This window comes from Sebastes fasciatus, chromosome 11 (assembly GCF_043250625.1).
Source record: "Sebastes fasciatus isolate fSebFas1 chromosome 11, fSebFas1.pri, whole genome shotgun sequence".
In the NCBI taxonomy this organism is placed as follows: domain Eukaryota; kingdom Metazoa; phylum Chordata; class Actinopteri; order Perciformes; family Sebastidae; genus Sebastes; species Sebastes fasciatus.
In genome coordinates, this window is record NC_133805.1 from 29377465 (window position 1) to 29392644 (window position 15180).

The 15180-nt window shown below is 39.4% G+C and overlaps 1 protein-coding gene across 2 annotated transcripts in view; it reads right to left on the bottom strand.

Annotated features, from left to right (window-relative positions):
- lig1 (ligase I, DNA, ATP-dependent) overlaps nucleotides 1-14427 on the bottom strand; it is a 59892-nt gene extending 45465 nt beyond the window's left edge. Inside the window, exons 1-7 of one of the 2 annotated variants that reach the window (XM_074652149.1) lie at nucleotides 14240-14427; nucleotides 12963-13031; nucleotides 11025-11205; nucleotides 7388-7553; nucleotides 5159-5299; nucleotides 887-1297; nucleotides 619-727 (exon numbers count right to left, since the gene is read on the bottom strand). In XM_074652149.1, coding sequence (XP_074508250.1) covers nucleotides 619-727; nucleotides 887-1297; nucleotides 5159-5299; nucleotides 7388-7553; nucleotides 11025-11205; nucleotides 12963-13031; nucleotides 14240-14256 — 1094 coding nt within the window. In that variant the 5' untranslated portion in view covers nucleotides 14257-14427. The remainder of the gene's footprint in view (nucleotides 1-618; nucleotides 728-886; nucleotides 1298-5158; nucleotides 5300-7387; nucleotides 7554-11024; nucleotides 11206-12962; nucleotides 13032-14239) is intronic. The other variant, XM_074652150.1, reaches the window with a different exon arrangement.
- Between the last annotated feature and the right edge of the window lie 753 nt (nucleotides 14428-15180).

Sequence of the window (15180 nt, forward strand, 5' to 3'; positions counted from 1 at the left end):
GAATTCACGAATGGACAAAATTGTTCAGTGTGAGAATGGAAGTTATTGCCGTGCAGAAAAATGCAACATGTGAGTTAACACAATGTACAAGATTAATTTAAAAAGGTACAGACAAACAAAATGGATCAAAAACATAATCAATCATTAGGGCTGTCCTCGATCAAAGAATCTCTTAGTCTACTAACACTCATACGATTAGTTGATTTAATCAACAGATCTGTAGAGCACCACTTTAAATCTTGTGTTTACCAGAGATGTGCACATAAGTATCTTAGAAATAAGTCATTCAGCATGAAAAAAAAGTCAACAAATCCACTAAGAGGGGGCAGCCCTAAAGATAATTAAGTATAATCACGTAATCAATTATAAAAATAAGTGTCAATAGCAGCCCTACTTCACCTCCACAGTGTCAAATTAGTGTCCTCTCATCTCCCTTTGCCACAAGCATGCATGTTACATTAAGGGGTCAGAGGTTGAGTTTAGCTGAATAGTGCAACACGTATATAAGTTAAGAGTTCAGTGTGTCGGACAGGTGAGACGGACGAGAATACAAACAAGCAGGTGAGGCGTCCGGCCTATCCTGAGCCGTCTGTAACTTCCTGTTGTACTTTGTCTTACCCTTTTGTGTCTTTGCTCTCCTCCGCGGAAGTCTTCCTCTCTGCACTCGTCTTTTTCTCCCCTTCATTCTTCTCTGGCTTCTCCGTCTTCACTGTGGCTTTTCTCGGAGCTATTGAATAAAAAGAAATAAATAACAGGGAAGGTGAGGGTGGAGCAGGGGCAGGGGCAGGGAAATATTTTGCTGTCTTTCCCCAACTGATAAAAGCATAGCACATTTACGGACACTTTTTTTTTGTGCAAGCACAGAGCTATGCAAATTGCTCCTCACCAAAGAAACTGCTGATGGGGGCTTTCTTGGGCAGCTCCTTATCTTTCTGCTCTTTTGCTTCTTTTTGCTTTCTCGCCGTTTGACTTTTTGGGCTCCCTTCTCCCTCTGCCGTGTTCTTTTCAACCACCTCCTCCTCCTCCTTCTTCTTCTTCTTCTTCTTCTTCTTGGCATCGGCGGGCCCTTTCTCATCATCCGTCTTCTCCTTTGCTTCATTTTTCTTTTCCGCCCCCTCAGCGTTCTTTTCTTCCTCATCAGAGCTCTCGCTCTTCACCCGCTCCTCCTCGGCCTTCTCTCCCTCCTCTTTCTTCTTCGTCTTCTCCACCTCCACCTCATCTGGGCTGTTAGCCTCGGCCACCGCCTTTTCAACTCTTTCTTCCTTTGCTCCCTGCTCCATGGGTTCATCGGCGTTCCCTATGCAGGGTGAGACAGAAAGGAAGCGGAGTCATTGAAAGAGATAAATGCCAGCAGGTTTACTGAGGGCAACCCTCAGTTTTATTGCGAGCCCATGTTTGAAGATGGTTTTTCAACATAACAGCCTTCTTCAATAAATGCCGCGGGTTATATCTTTGAGGTTTCGCTTTCACCCGAGAGTCAGGTTAAGGGAGAATTACTATTGACAAACTTGTAGCACCGAGTCTCAGCAGACAGAGCTGGGGTCATGATACCGGCTGGGTGAGGAGACAGACTACATGAAACTTTAATTTCCTCATCCACAGGTTAAAATAGCTGCTGGACTGGACTGGTGAATCCAACAGTCACTTTTGGTACTTCGCCAGCCAATTTGAAGAGAGAGGGGCCATTTTTCCTGTCTGCTGTGCTTCTGTATATACACATGCTGCTTAAAAATAATGGGTTAAGAGGAGCCGACTGTGGCAAAACTAGAATTTTGCTGAACAAAAATGTTAAAGCCTGCTTTTTGCACACACAATTACACTCTGTAATTTCACCCTGAATAAGACATGAAAAAACGTAGACTAACAAATCAGGCAAAGCGGCTCTGGTGGATGGAATTTCATTGCTTCTCAATGATGGTAAAAAAAACACTGGCAAAGGGAGTGAAAGTAAAACCTTGTCACAGAGCGAGGTTCCTACAGTTTGCTTAGTTTTGTTCAAGACATGGAGTTGTGGATGGAGAAAGTTGAATTTCGGAGGGTTTTGACACTTTGTAGTGGCGTGTTGATCGATGGATGGAAGCAAGAAATTAACTTTTTTCACTGCCTGCCACTGTGGCAGGCGAGTATTTCTTTTTGACTGCCACTCAGAAATGTTATCTGACACTTTTGAAAGCTATGCACTAAATGAGGGAATAACCTTTTAGATCTGATTCATTGTTCAATATATTTTACACAAAAAAACACATTACATGCATGGTCAATTCCAGTGTTCAAATTACGGGAAGCCCTATTTTTCAGGGGGTTGGGAGGATATTGTACACAGTACTGTACTGTACTTCGTTATTGTCACCTATAAAAACACTCAATTCAAATGATTAGGAATACATGACTGTATTTTCATTTAAATATTTGCTTTGATTAAAGGAAATCTTGGCATTAGTAGTTTTAATTATGTATCATAAGCTGCTTAGAGCTAGTGTTAGGAGGATAAGCAGGTCATAATTCCCTCTCTAATATCTATTTTATAGTGCTGTGAAAACATCTCCTTCAAACAACTGGATTTTTCAAGATTACTTTTGAGCACATCATGATAACGTTGAACGCATCATAATAATGTGACTCAATGCAACCTCGGTTAACGTTAGTAGCTCCGTTATTTAGCCAAGCAGGACTGTGCTGCCCACCGGCTGCTAACAGCTCACGTTAATAACTCTTCTCCTGCCCATTTCAACACCGATTTGTTGTTCACAATGTAGCATTATCAGAGAGAAAAAAAGGGTGCGTCCCCTCAGGTGTATTACCATCACGCTTATTTTCTCTGCGCCGCCATGACTTCGGTCCCAAACAAACTGAAACATGATACAGCACGCATATGCCGTTGACGTCATTGTGAAAGGATAATTGCCCGAAAGCATCGATAGTATCGGAGAAATGCAATTCCAACGAATCAGACAATAGGAACCGGTTTATCAACCAACAATTTACCAGCATTTGCTGGGTGCATTTTCAGACCCTGGCAGTTAGCATTATAATGAATGACTGATGAGATCTCACCGTTAATTTTTTTTTTTAACCTTAGGCTGTTTATGCTCAGGTTCTCTCTCTCTTTATCTGCAGGCTTATGGCTTCGTCACTACGTATCTTAGACCGACACACCATTATTTTCCGGATAACACACATCAGATGTTAGGGCTGCAAATAGCGTTTTTTTTTTCCTATTCATCCAGACAATCAAGAAAAAATGCTTGTCACAATTCCCCAGAGCCCAAAATGACTTGTTTCGTCTGCTAATTTAGAATACAACAAAGAGAAAAGCAGAAAATCCTCACATCTGGGAAGCTGGAACCAAAGAACATTTGCCCTTTTTGCTCGATAATTGACTCAAACAATTAATTGCCTATAAAATGTGTTGCCGTTAAATTTTGTGTTGATTAACTAAGCAATTAATTGACTAATTGTTTCAGCTCTATTTCAGAATCTACCGATGCCCAGAGAGCGCATCAAATGTGTCATACAGACAAACAAAGCAGTCGAGGTACAGTAGCTGGGATGAACCGATCTGGGGAGTGAATGTGATATAATTGCTTTTCTGTCAGGTTGACACCAGTGTGGGCTTTCACAGAAAACAATGGGCACGGGTGTTTTTAGAAGTGTCAAACATCACACCAGTGCACGTTGCCCTTTATCCGGCATGCAAGTGGTACTTTTACAAGTTCACGGATACTATTTAATGAAAAACATTTTCCACAATTTGATCTTTGTTCTGGATCTTTTTATGAACAGGGTATTATAAATTCCTGTAAAATCATATGTGGATTTAACAGAGACTTATATTTTGAAGGATAGATGTTGACAGAGTCAGTGTTGTGTATATCCAAATTCTTCTGTGCTTCCCAAAGTATTTGTAAGTATATTTACTCAATCTCATTTTCTCCCATGTTCCGTATTTAACAGGATCTTTATCGGCCGTTTTATTTTCTTCTTTTCATTCTGGACTTTTTCCGGGGAGGTTACGGAGAGTAACCCTGTGAATGCTTTGTTTATCTACAACAATTGCAGGCAAGTTAAGCCGGTGACCTGCAATACAGTGCTGACAGACAGTGTGGTCCTTGTCCGCTATACAACACCATGCAGAGGGAGACCCACAACATTATGTCCTTAGGTTTTGTACACACAGCAAATATCTGAATATGAATGGCGTGAGCAAAGTGTCAGTGTTGCAGTGATAAAGGAACTATGTTGATGGGACATTTATGGCGTAGCTAGTACTGGCAAGAATTGCACTGATATTGTAAAACTAGGGCTGTCAATCAATTTAAATATTGAATCGTTATTAATTGCATAATTGTCTTTAGTTAATTGTGATTAATCGCAAATTAATCGCAAATTCTTTTATCTGTTCAAAATGTTCCTTAAAGGGAGATTTATTTTAAGTATTCAATACTCTAATACCATTAACATGGGAGTGGACAAATATAAATCAACTAACAACACAAAACAATGATAAATATTGTGCAGAAACCCTCACAGGTACTGCGTTTAGCATAAAAGATATGCTCAAATCATAACATGGCAAACTGCAGCCCAACAGGCAACAACAGCTGTCAGTGTGTCAGTGAGCTGACTTGACTATGACTTGCCCAAAACTGCATGTGATTATCATAAAGTGGGCATGTTTGTAAAAGGGAGACTCGTGGGTACCCATAGAACCCATTTTCATTCACATATCTTGAGATCAGAGGTCAAGGGACTCCTTTGAAAATGGCCATGCCAGTTTTTTCCTTGCCAGAATTTAGCCCAAGTTTGCAGCGTTATTTAGCCTCCTTCCCGACAAGCTAGTATGACATGGTTGGTACCAATGGATTCCTGAGGTTTTATAGTTGCATATGCTATGGGATCATCACTCTAGCTTTACAACTGAGCCTGCGTTATCATCGCGTTAACTTTGACATTATTTTCATGGATTCTGTCTCTCCTATTGTTTGTTTTTCTTATTTCAATTTGGAAATAAGAAAAATACAAAATGTGCCGTTCTTTATTATTGTTTACCTTCCCAACTCTGACAATCCTAGAAAGTCTCCATTCTCACCGAGACCTTTCCAGACCTGTGCAGGAGCTGTGCTCGGTTATCAGACTCATAGCAGAGGTGAAGGCGTACCTGCGCTGCTGCTGGCGCCGCTCTCCACACGGGGTCGTTTGTTTTGCTGACCCTGCTCCTCCTCGGCCCCGGCCTCGTCTTTCTGACTCTCACTGACGCTCTTGCTCTCATCAAGCTTCCTCTTGGGGAACATCTTCCTCGCTGCACACGTCAGGACAGGCATTAAATTAAAAAGGAGGAGGGAGAGGGAGAGGAAGAAAAAAAAAAGGAAGTGAGAGGCATCCCAACTGGAATCCCAGCATGATCAAACAGAACGAGGATGTGGAGATGAAAACAGGATGAGTCTGCTCTCTTACTGCAGATGTAGGGCAACAAAAAAAAAAAAAGAGAATCACAGATACGTACTTTGCTAATGAAAACACTAATTCCATCCTGAAAGATATTATGCAGCACAGCAGCTTAGAGTTCCAGTGTAATTTCCCCTGTAATTTTATGCAGCAGTGGTGCTTGAGGGTAATTTTAGTTTTGGATCAACACCCGCCTCTGTTTTGGTCCTTGTTAGGGTTCTAGCACAGGTAGCACTGCTGATGTTTTACTTCTAGATATAATAATGAAAGCATTAACCCAGGACATTAAGAATGCAATTTCTGGACAAATTAGTGTTACTTTAATGTGATGTTTTCTCTAGTGGTGGTGGTGGCGGGGCTCTTACTGTGGCAACGCACCACTGCTGAAAGCAAACACTGCAGTCAACAAACACAAAGAGAATGGGATGATGAAAAGAGAATGAGCCGCTTTTCCTCCTGCAAAAGTAGGATGAAGGAAACAACGTGAGAAAAGGAGGTGCTCACCGAATGAAAGCAAAGCTGCGATACTAGAAATCTGTGTAGCTCTAAGTAGCTTAAATTCTACATTTCTGGTGTGACATGAAAAGTACAGCGAGTACAAAGCGCCACTTCAAATCACTTGGCCATTCTATTTTATGTTAAATGCAGATAGTTACACATGCTGCGTATTTAAAATTCACAGATAATGAACATGTTTGTCAGAGAAAACAGCGGCAGCAGCACTCCTCCACTCTTAAACGCACTGCACAATAAACACTACATATGTTCATGCTATTTTTTTAAAAAGAAAGTTAACAAAGCCTGCAAACCACAAAGGAACCAAATGAAGATCGACAATCAGCTACAATGACAACACGACTTGCTCTGCTGGTTCCATTAAAGCCCAGTCAGCAGAAATGATGATCGCAAGACAATAATAACATTATCACAATGCAAACACACGCAGAAAAAATAATTATATAGGCTTGAAGAGTGAGCATCTGTGGTTCAGCAGATGAGATAAATGACAAATAATGCAACACAATAGAGTCTACTGGTTGTCAGTATAAAAGGTTGAGACCCTTTCCAGAGAGTCAAGAGATAAATGAAACAAGAGGGTGCTTCACTGTTTCTGGTGAACAAACCTCTCATGCATTCACTTTGTGATAGATGTATTGTTTTTCCCTCATTTTGAAATAATGAGTATTTGGAGACATTAGGCTCCTGCTAATAAGTAATCAAGTAAAATAGCTTGAGGCACAAAAACTATCAATCCTCAGCTGGTGTCAAAGTTCGAAAGTGCTGCAATTTTGGAGGAAGAAGTTGAGCACCACAGATTTAGAGTATGACTAGGGAACGAGGGATGTCACGAGAACAGATACTTCGGGACCAAGATGATGCCAAAATTCTGAAAACATGACAGTACTCTACCGGGGAGGCTCGAGAGTAGCGGCGTGATTTGTGAGACACAAATCCGTGTTGAAATCGGCAGGATGAGAGCTAGTTAACGTTAGCTATTAGCAGCTGGTGAGCAGCACAATCCTGTACGGAGCTAACAGCTAACGTTAACAGGAGGTGCCATTGATTTACATTATGATGCGTTCAGGCTCTATTCAGTATGAGTATTGAGTAAATTCTAACGTTATCATGATGTGTTCAAATGTTATCTTGTAAAATGTAGTTTTGGTGAGAAACTTGAATAACTCCAGTTGTTTGAAAGAGATGATTTCACAGCAATATAAAATACATAATAGAGAGGGAATTATGACCTGTTTAACTTCCTAACAAAAACCAGTACGCAAACGATTACAAAGGAGTTTGTTTTTTACCACGGTATCCAATTGGGTATCGAGAATCGTGGAATTTCACTGGTATTGGTATCGACTGCTAGATTTCTGGTATCGTGACATCCCTACTAGGAACAAATAAAGAACCAATAGATCAAATCTGATCAGATACTGACCAGTCTTGCGTTTAATGATCTCAGAGGGGGAGGTGGAGTTTGGGGTGCTGGGGGTCCCAGGTGAAGCCGTAGAGGCCGGGGTGGCTGGAGTGGCGGGGGTCACAGGGGTGGCTGGGGCAGGTGGAGGAGACATGGGGGTGGGAACTGCCTTAAAGACATCATCCTTCTGAAAAAAAAAGACAAGCAGTGTTGGTATTGGTTATCACTGTGACAGTAGGCAGCATAAACAAAGGCTTTAATGGCTGGAATTACTGCGTTTTGAGGTGATTTCTTTTTTTTTTAAATTACATTAACATCTTGACTATTTCCATCTACAGCTGACATTGAAATCCCAGGAGAGTGACAATAACAGTTGTCCAGCTGTCAAAACATCAGATCACTGTGGACTGTGTATCACCTCGACGTGGCATTTTCTGCCGAGGAAAACAAGAGTATAACCGACAAGATTATATGGACTTTAAAAAGCCAGACGATGGCCTAAAAAAAAAAATACAGAAAAGCAGAAACCTCGACAAAATCTATGAGTGCAAAGTATCTCAGCAAGTGTTGGAAAACAACACTGCAAACCCTGAACGACACACACCTCCATCAGTGAGGAAACAAGTTTGTTGTTCAATGAAGCGCATCGTTTAGAGAGGGCTGCTATAAGAAGAAGAAAAAAAATCACAGGAGGCGGCAGGGAACTCTATAGCAGGCAGGATGGCAACCACCGCTAAAAGTCAGCGTTTCAGGGCTGCACATGAAATGTCTCCATAGTCCCAATTAATCATCATTATAGGGTTGTTCTTGCATGAACTAAAAGCTTCACAATCCCTTATAAACCGTTAATAACAATGCGGTACTACCTGAGCACTGCGACAGAGGAGGGGGGGGGGGGGGGGGGATATACATGTAGCTTGTGTTTAGGGGGTCATAACTCTAGCGGATAAGGATGACCCTGCTCAAAGCTCATGAGGATGACCCCCGTTGAAGGTCACAAGCAGAAACGTGTTGGTGGGTCTCACAGTAAAGTTGTTCTTTAAAGCAGTGATTCCCAACCAGGGGGGACATTAAAGATGAATTAACACAACTAATTAAAAAACAATTAGTTTAGGAGAAAAATAAACAAAAATATAATTTAAAATTGCAGTGATACTGATCTTTAAAATATTTATTTCACATAATAACCAATAAATACTGCAATAGTTCGCAAACTTTTTCATATCAAGGACCTCATAACCCCCCCCCCCCCCCCCCCCCCCCCCCACCCTCTGATACGTGTAAGTGATAAGTGTCATAAGTATATTAAACTCATGTCCAAAATAGTCATACATTCTGTAATTGTGTTACTTATGGATGGAATTACAGTGAAAACAAATGATTCCGCTTTTTGCCGGAGATCCCGTGGAAACCCCTCAAGGACCCCCGAGGGTCCCCGAACCCCACTTTGAAAACCACTAGTCTATAGGATACTTCTCCCACCGAGCTAAAACAAGTTAGAAAATAAACAAAGAAGTCAAAATAGAGCCAAAAGTACTGGATAAATAAAATGCCACTCTATGCAAACCTGACCAATTAGAAAATTTAAAAACCTAAACATCGACACTTGCTGGATTAATGAAAATAAATTGTAATAGTGTCTACTTTTATACAACTAATAATGTTAAATAACATCTACTTTAAAATTAATTCGAATGATCATATGTGGGACATGGAGGGTGATGTTAATGAAGGGTTACCAGAGCTCATCTGATGAGCTGGGGGGGTATGACGGGGCAAAAAAGGTTGGGAGAAACTGCTAACGAGTGTTACTGGAGTTTTGAACTCTTCAAGCTTTGATTATAGTCCCTAACGGAGGCGTACACTGGCAGCTGCGGACACCGTGGATGAGTATTAGGACACGCTCCACAAAGGTGCAGTATATCGCTACGCAGTCACTACAAATTGGCGTTGCGTGGACGTCCGTACAGAGCCTATCGTACACCCTCTTATGATGAAATTTACATCACGCAGACGCTAGCGTACTCACAGTCACGGAAAGTATAATCAAAGGCTTATACTCTTATAATTTGGGCTTCAGACTATTTCCCTCCTCCAGACTCTAATGCTGGAATTTCTTTTCATTATGTGGCTTATTGACAAATGCATTCAACATGGTGATTCACCATACAATTACCGTCTTTGTGTAACAGTGTTTTTTCCCACCTTTGAATAAACAACAGGCAATGATACGCCTACAGGAGCTCTGACAGTCGATGTGGAATTAGAACGTTTGATGGTTACACATGTTTACAAGGACAAAGGAAGCCTAATGGTAATTCACCTTTTATAGTTATTACATAAGCAGGGCTGTCAAAGTTAACGAGATAGTAACACGTTAACGCAAATTTGTTTTAATGCCACTAATTTCTTTAACGCATTAAAGCTGAAGTAGGCGAGATTGGAGCAAATAAGATTAAAAAAAAGTTATCTCTATAGATGGGCGCTATATTGTGACAGTAGTACAAGAAACAGGTAACCTGAAAAAATCATGTGCCTCTGTGTCCTCCGGTGCTCCTAACGGCATGTGCAAGATTTCACAGACCGGAGGAAAACAAGCAGTAAGAGCTGATCGGAGGTCTGCTGTTCGTCTGCTGTGTATGAGAGCCGGCTGTCAATCAACGGTCAAACTAGGCAGTTACGTTAATGCCTGTTTCTCGCCTCAAATGTTTTCAGAATCATCTTATAGTGCACTGTTTAGCTGTTAAAATTAGAAAGTTTGTGACCCAGCAGCCATGTTGAGATCAGGTTGAGATGGCTTGAACGCCAATTACAGGTTACATGACCGGAGCACAGCCAATAGGAACGCTTTCTCTCTGAAATGACCTGTGATTTGTCAAAGTCTCCCATCATGGGCTAGATTTTTTTAAAGTCTGAAAACAGAGCCACGAGGAGGAGCAGAAGTCTAGTTTTCTCTCAGAACACTTGGATTACAATATGCTGAAAGGTTATTATGGATTTTTTGCCCAATGATGCCAAAAGTATTCTGCCTACTGCCACTTTAACGCAATCAATCTTTCTGAGGTTGTAGTGGGCTCATATGGCATCATACGAAACTAGAAAAACTCAAGAATCATGTCATACTAGCTTGTCGCGAAGGAGGCTAAATAACGCTGCAAACTTATGCTAAATTTGGTGAGAAAAAACTGTCATCTTCATTTTCAAAGGGGTCTCTTGACCTCTGACCTCAAGATATGTGAATGAAAATGGGTTCTATGGTTACCCAAGAGTCTCCCCTTTACAGACATGCCCACTTTATGATAATCACATGCAGTTTGGGGCAAGTCATAGTCAAGTCAGCACACTGACACACTGACAGCTGTTGTTGCCTGTTGGGCTGCAGTTTGCCATGTTATGATTTAAGCATATTTTGTATGCTAAATGCAGTACCTGTGAGGGTTTCTGGACAATATTTGTCATTGTTTTGTGTTGTTAATTGATTTCCAGTAATAAATATATACATACATTTGCATAAAGCAGCATATTTGTCCACTCCCATGTTGATAAGAGTATTAAATACTTGACAAATCTCCCTTTAAGGTACATTTTGAACAGATAAAAAATGCGTGATTCATTTGCAATTAATGAGTGTAATTAGGGAGTGTAAAGTGCCTTTTACCTTTTCCGTTTTACCAGCAGCTTCTTTGTCTCCTTGTCCCTTGGTAGCGACTTGCTCTTTGATGACCGGCGCCTCGTCATCGTCGCTGTCCAGGATCTGACGGCTGCGTTTGGCAACCTTCTTGATCGGTGAATCAGCTTTCTGGACACCGTTCTGCACCTTGAGAGGGCTTTTGGCAGGTCTGGAGACGAGCACAGACACAAGACACTTTGTAATTCAAATAAATAAAAGCCATGCATACGCCTCGTTCATTTGGTGCCGTTCAAAAGCACAGACACAAGCAGCTATATTAAGTATTCAAGACAGGATGATACAACTGAGACGTATAAAATCAAGGCAAGAGTCATAAAAGAGAGGTCAAAGCAATGATGACAAGATCATTACATAAAGACGAGAGTATTAAAGAGGCTTTTAAGACTGACTTTAAAAGACGATAGTCTCGAGATAATGAACACAACATCAAAGCAGCTCAGAGATAAGACACAGAAGTTATCTCTTTTGATTACAAAAAGTTTTACTAAGCAACAGAGATCCATGATTCAGAGTGATTCAGAGATAATTGCCCATATTCAAGATGTTTCAACACAAAAACATTATTGAAAATTAAGCTGATCTGATATGGTTTACTGATGTCGGAGATAATACTCTTCCCACCCATATTGGCCATACTGTCTCGGTACAAATGCAGGTTTTTTTCAGTATTTATACAGGCAATGTAATAATCTGACACTTGTAATAAGCGACATAATCCGTCAAAAGTTGCAAACAAACTGCTGCAAAGTCTAACTTGGCAAATGTTTCGATGCAATCAGGCAAATGGTTTGTGATAATCACATTAAATTCCCCGCGTGCAATAGAAAGGCATAAACACCAAACATCAATTTACTCTATCAATGACAATCACCAATGTCATATATGGAGCTAGAAAAGTAAAACACTCTGTAAAGCAACAATCATAAATGTGCCCTAAAACATTAAATGGGTAGATTGATTCCTATAAAATTAATGCTTAAAGCCCCAAAGGCTAAAATGAATAAAAAAAAAAAAAGTATATATTTCCAAATATTGCAGGTTACATTTATAGATGAATCTGTAGTGGAACATTTAACAAATAAAAAAAATCAGCATCAATAATCAAATAGAAACCTTCATAATAAATACCACAACGCCTCACAAAATAGGTAGGGATGCAGCGATCCGACTTTTTTAGTCCCGATACAGATAGCGATACCAAGTACTGTTCCGATACCAGTGTTTAATTAATAAGCTGTATGTCACTGTGTGGAAGAAACTAGGATCATTCTTTTACGTGTGAGGCAACATCAGGCTTGACTTGACATTGCTTTCTTAAAACAAAATGTAACAAATAAATACATAGATACAAATTAAGTGAATTGTTGTTTATTATTAAATTAATTAACCGTACACCAACAACTTGGCAAAGAAATCTTCAAAATTAACAGGAATTACAATTCAGGTGTAAAGCTTTTTTAATGCTGCAACAAATTGTTCAAAACTTAAAACAGGAATTAAAATTCCAGTTTATAATGAATATAGTATATAAACGTAGAATTCAATTTGATAGATCAGCCCCATTGTCACCAATAAACGATCCAGCTATTCAAGTCAGTATCGGCCTAATATCTGATCCGGTATCTGTGCATCCCTACCATTAGGCAAAACACTTTATCAATGTATACAAATCATAAGTAATAATAATCAAATGTACCTCTACCCTATCAAGACTGCATACATTAAATTAAGTAGATCCCTATAAATAGACCCTACAGGCAGGCCTTCAAAAAATTCAAATATTTAGCAGGTTATATTTGTGAATGAACCTAACATAAAATACAGAAAAAGACAACACCAATAATACATTTACTAACAACCCTCCACAACACTAAGTGTGTGATTGAAAAAAAAAAATAATCTTACTTTTTCACAGGTTCATCTGTGGCTTTCTTCTGACTGTCCTTGTCCTTGCACTTGGGCTGAAAGAAGGATCTGATGGAGGAGGAAGAGGAACAGTTAATGGCATCAGCATGATCATCATCATCAGTGTCAAATAAAAAGCAATAGTCATTAAAACAGTAGTTTTGCCACTGACAGCTGATAGTTGAGCTGATAGTTAAACGGTTAGTTAACGTTAGTTATTAACGTTAAGTGCGTAGCTGATTGCCATCTTGCTATCTCATGTAACGTTAGCTAGTGTTATTTTCATCTGGCTTTAAAGGTCCCATATCATTGCTCATTTTCAGGTTCATACTTGTACTTTTTGTTTCTACTAGAACATGTTTACATGTTTTAATGTTCAAAAAAACTTTATTTTCCTCATACTGTCTGCCTGAATATGCATGTATTCAGCCTCTGTCTGAAACGCTCTGTTTTAGCGCATTTCAACGGAATTGCGTTGCTAGGTAACAGTTTGGGTCCATGTGTACTTCCTGTCAGTTGATGATATTTACATACACTGCAACCGGAAATAAACTGGGACACATTTAGAATGTTTACGTTTAAAACCATGTAATGGTTTAAATATTGTATATTTGTGACATCACAAATGGACAGAAATCCTAACAACTTGTTTCAAACGCAGTTTCTGAATCCCGGGCTGTGTGTATTTCTCTGTATATTGAGCGTTTTGATAGTTTAACAGTATTTATATAGCACTTAAACCTGCTTTATTTTATAAAAGACATGAAAAACCTCACTTTTTACTAAATGGGACCTTTAATTTATGACAGCTGACAGTTGAACTGGTAGTTAAACGGTTAGTTATAACCGTTAAGTCATCTTGCATATCTCATGTAACATGTTAGCTAGTGTTTATGGTGGTATTCATCATCACATCTGGCTTTAACCTTTCCTTGTCGTGTCAATACAGCTAAGCTAACGGTCATGGTTTAGCCAATATAGTACAGTTAACGTTAAAGCTAGGACAATAGTTTGGTGTCTGTCTCCGCTGTTTGCAGCAGAAAGTGACGCATCTGAACCAAACTTTGCAGACTAGTTTTTTATGCTAATGTTAACTTACAGTTAGTGCAGTTAACACTAAAGTTCAACTAACGTTGCTCTCCTGTAGGGACTTTAACCCTGAACACAACTGACAGTATAACTAGCAGGAGGTTAGTTAATGCTGATGCAGAGTCAAGCAGTCATCTAACTAACACTATAACCACCAACAGAGAGCTACATAGAAAATATCTACTTACGCGATGCTCCGCTGCATGTTGTCGTCTTCAGCTGATTATCTCTCAGAGAGGTGATTAATTCAGACTAATGGTGAGTTAATTTACAGCACAGGGTGCAACAGCATCCACACACAAACAACAACTCCCGCGCTGCAGAATGACACAAAAAAAATATGTACAATATTCGGCGCCAAATAACATTTTAGCCAAAGATCGTTAAAAAAAAAAGATTAGAGGAGTCACTCGCGAGTTAAAATCGGATCCGTTTCCGGTCTGCAAATTTGGCTGTTATGACAAAGACAAGCGCTTTTCTGTTTGGATGTTGGTCTAGTCTGCTAGATTGATTTGGCACAGTGGAAACAGGAAGAAATAAACATGTTGTAGCAGTGTAACAGTGGTAAATACCATAAAAAAATATTATTAATATTTTGCAATATTGAAAGATAACATACTGGTATTAAGAATGCAGTTTACCAAAACCAGCATACATTATGTGTCTATATAGATAGCCTATTAGCCTACATATACATACATACATACATACATACACACAGTTGAAATTACCAAAAAAAAACATGGCAAAACATAATTACAAAAACATGGAATAATGTAATAAGATATAAAAATGTTTATTTGATAAACAAAGTCTGACGTGTAAAAGTAAACCCTATCGTTTTCCGTTATGATAAAGACATGCGCTTTTCTTTTTAGGTTTAACTGTTGGATGTTGGTTTAGTCTGCTAGCTTGATTTGGAAAAATGAAAACAGGAACAAAATAAACATGTTGTTGCAGTGTAACAGTGTTAAATACCATACACAATTATAATTAACTTATGTGGAAGTTCATTATGTTTGGTTTTCTTTGATATTGTTTGCAATATTGAAAGATATCATACTGGTATTAAGAATGCAGTGTGCCAAAACCAGCATAAATTATGTGTCTACATAACCTATAAATGCAT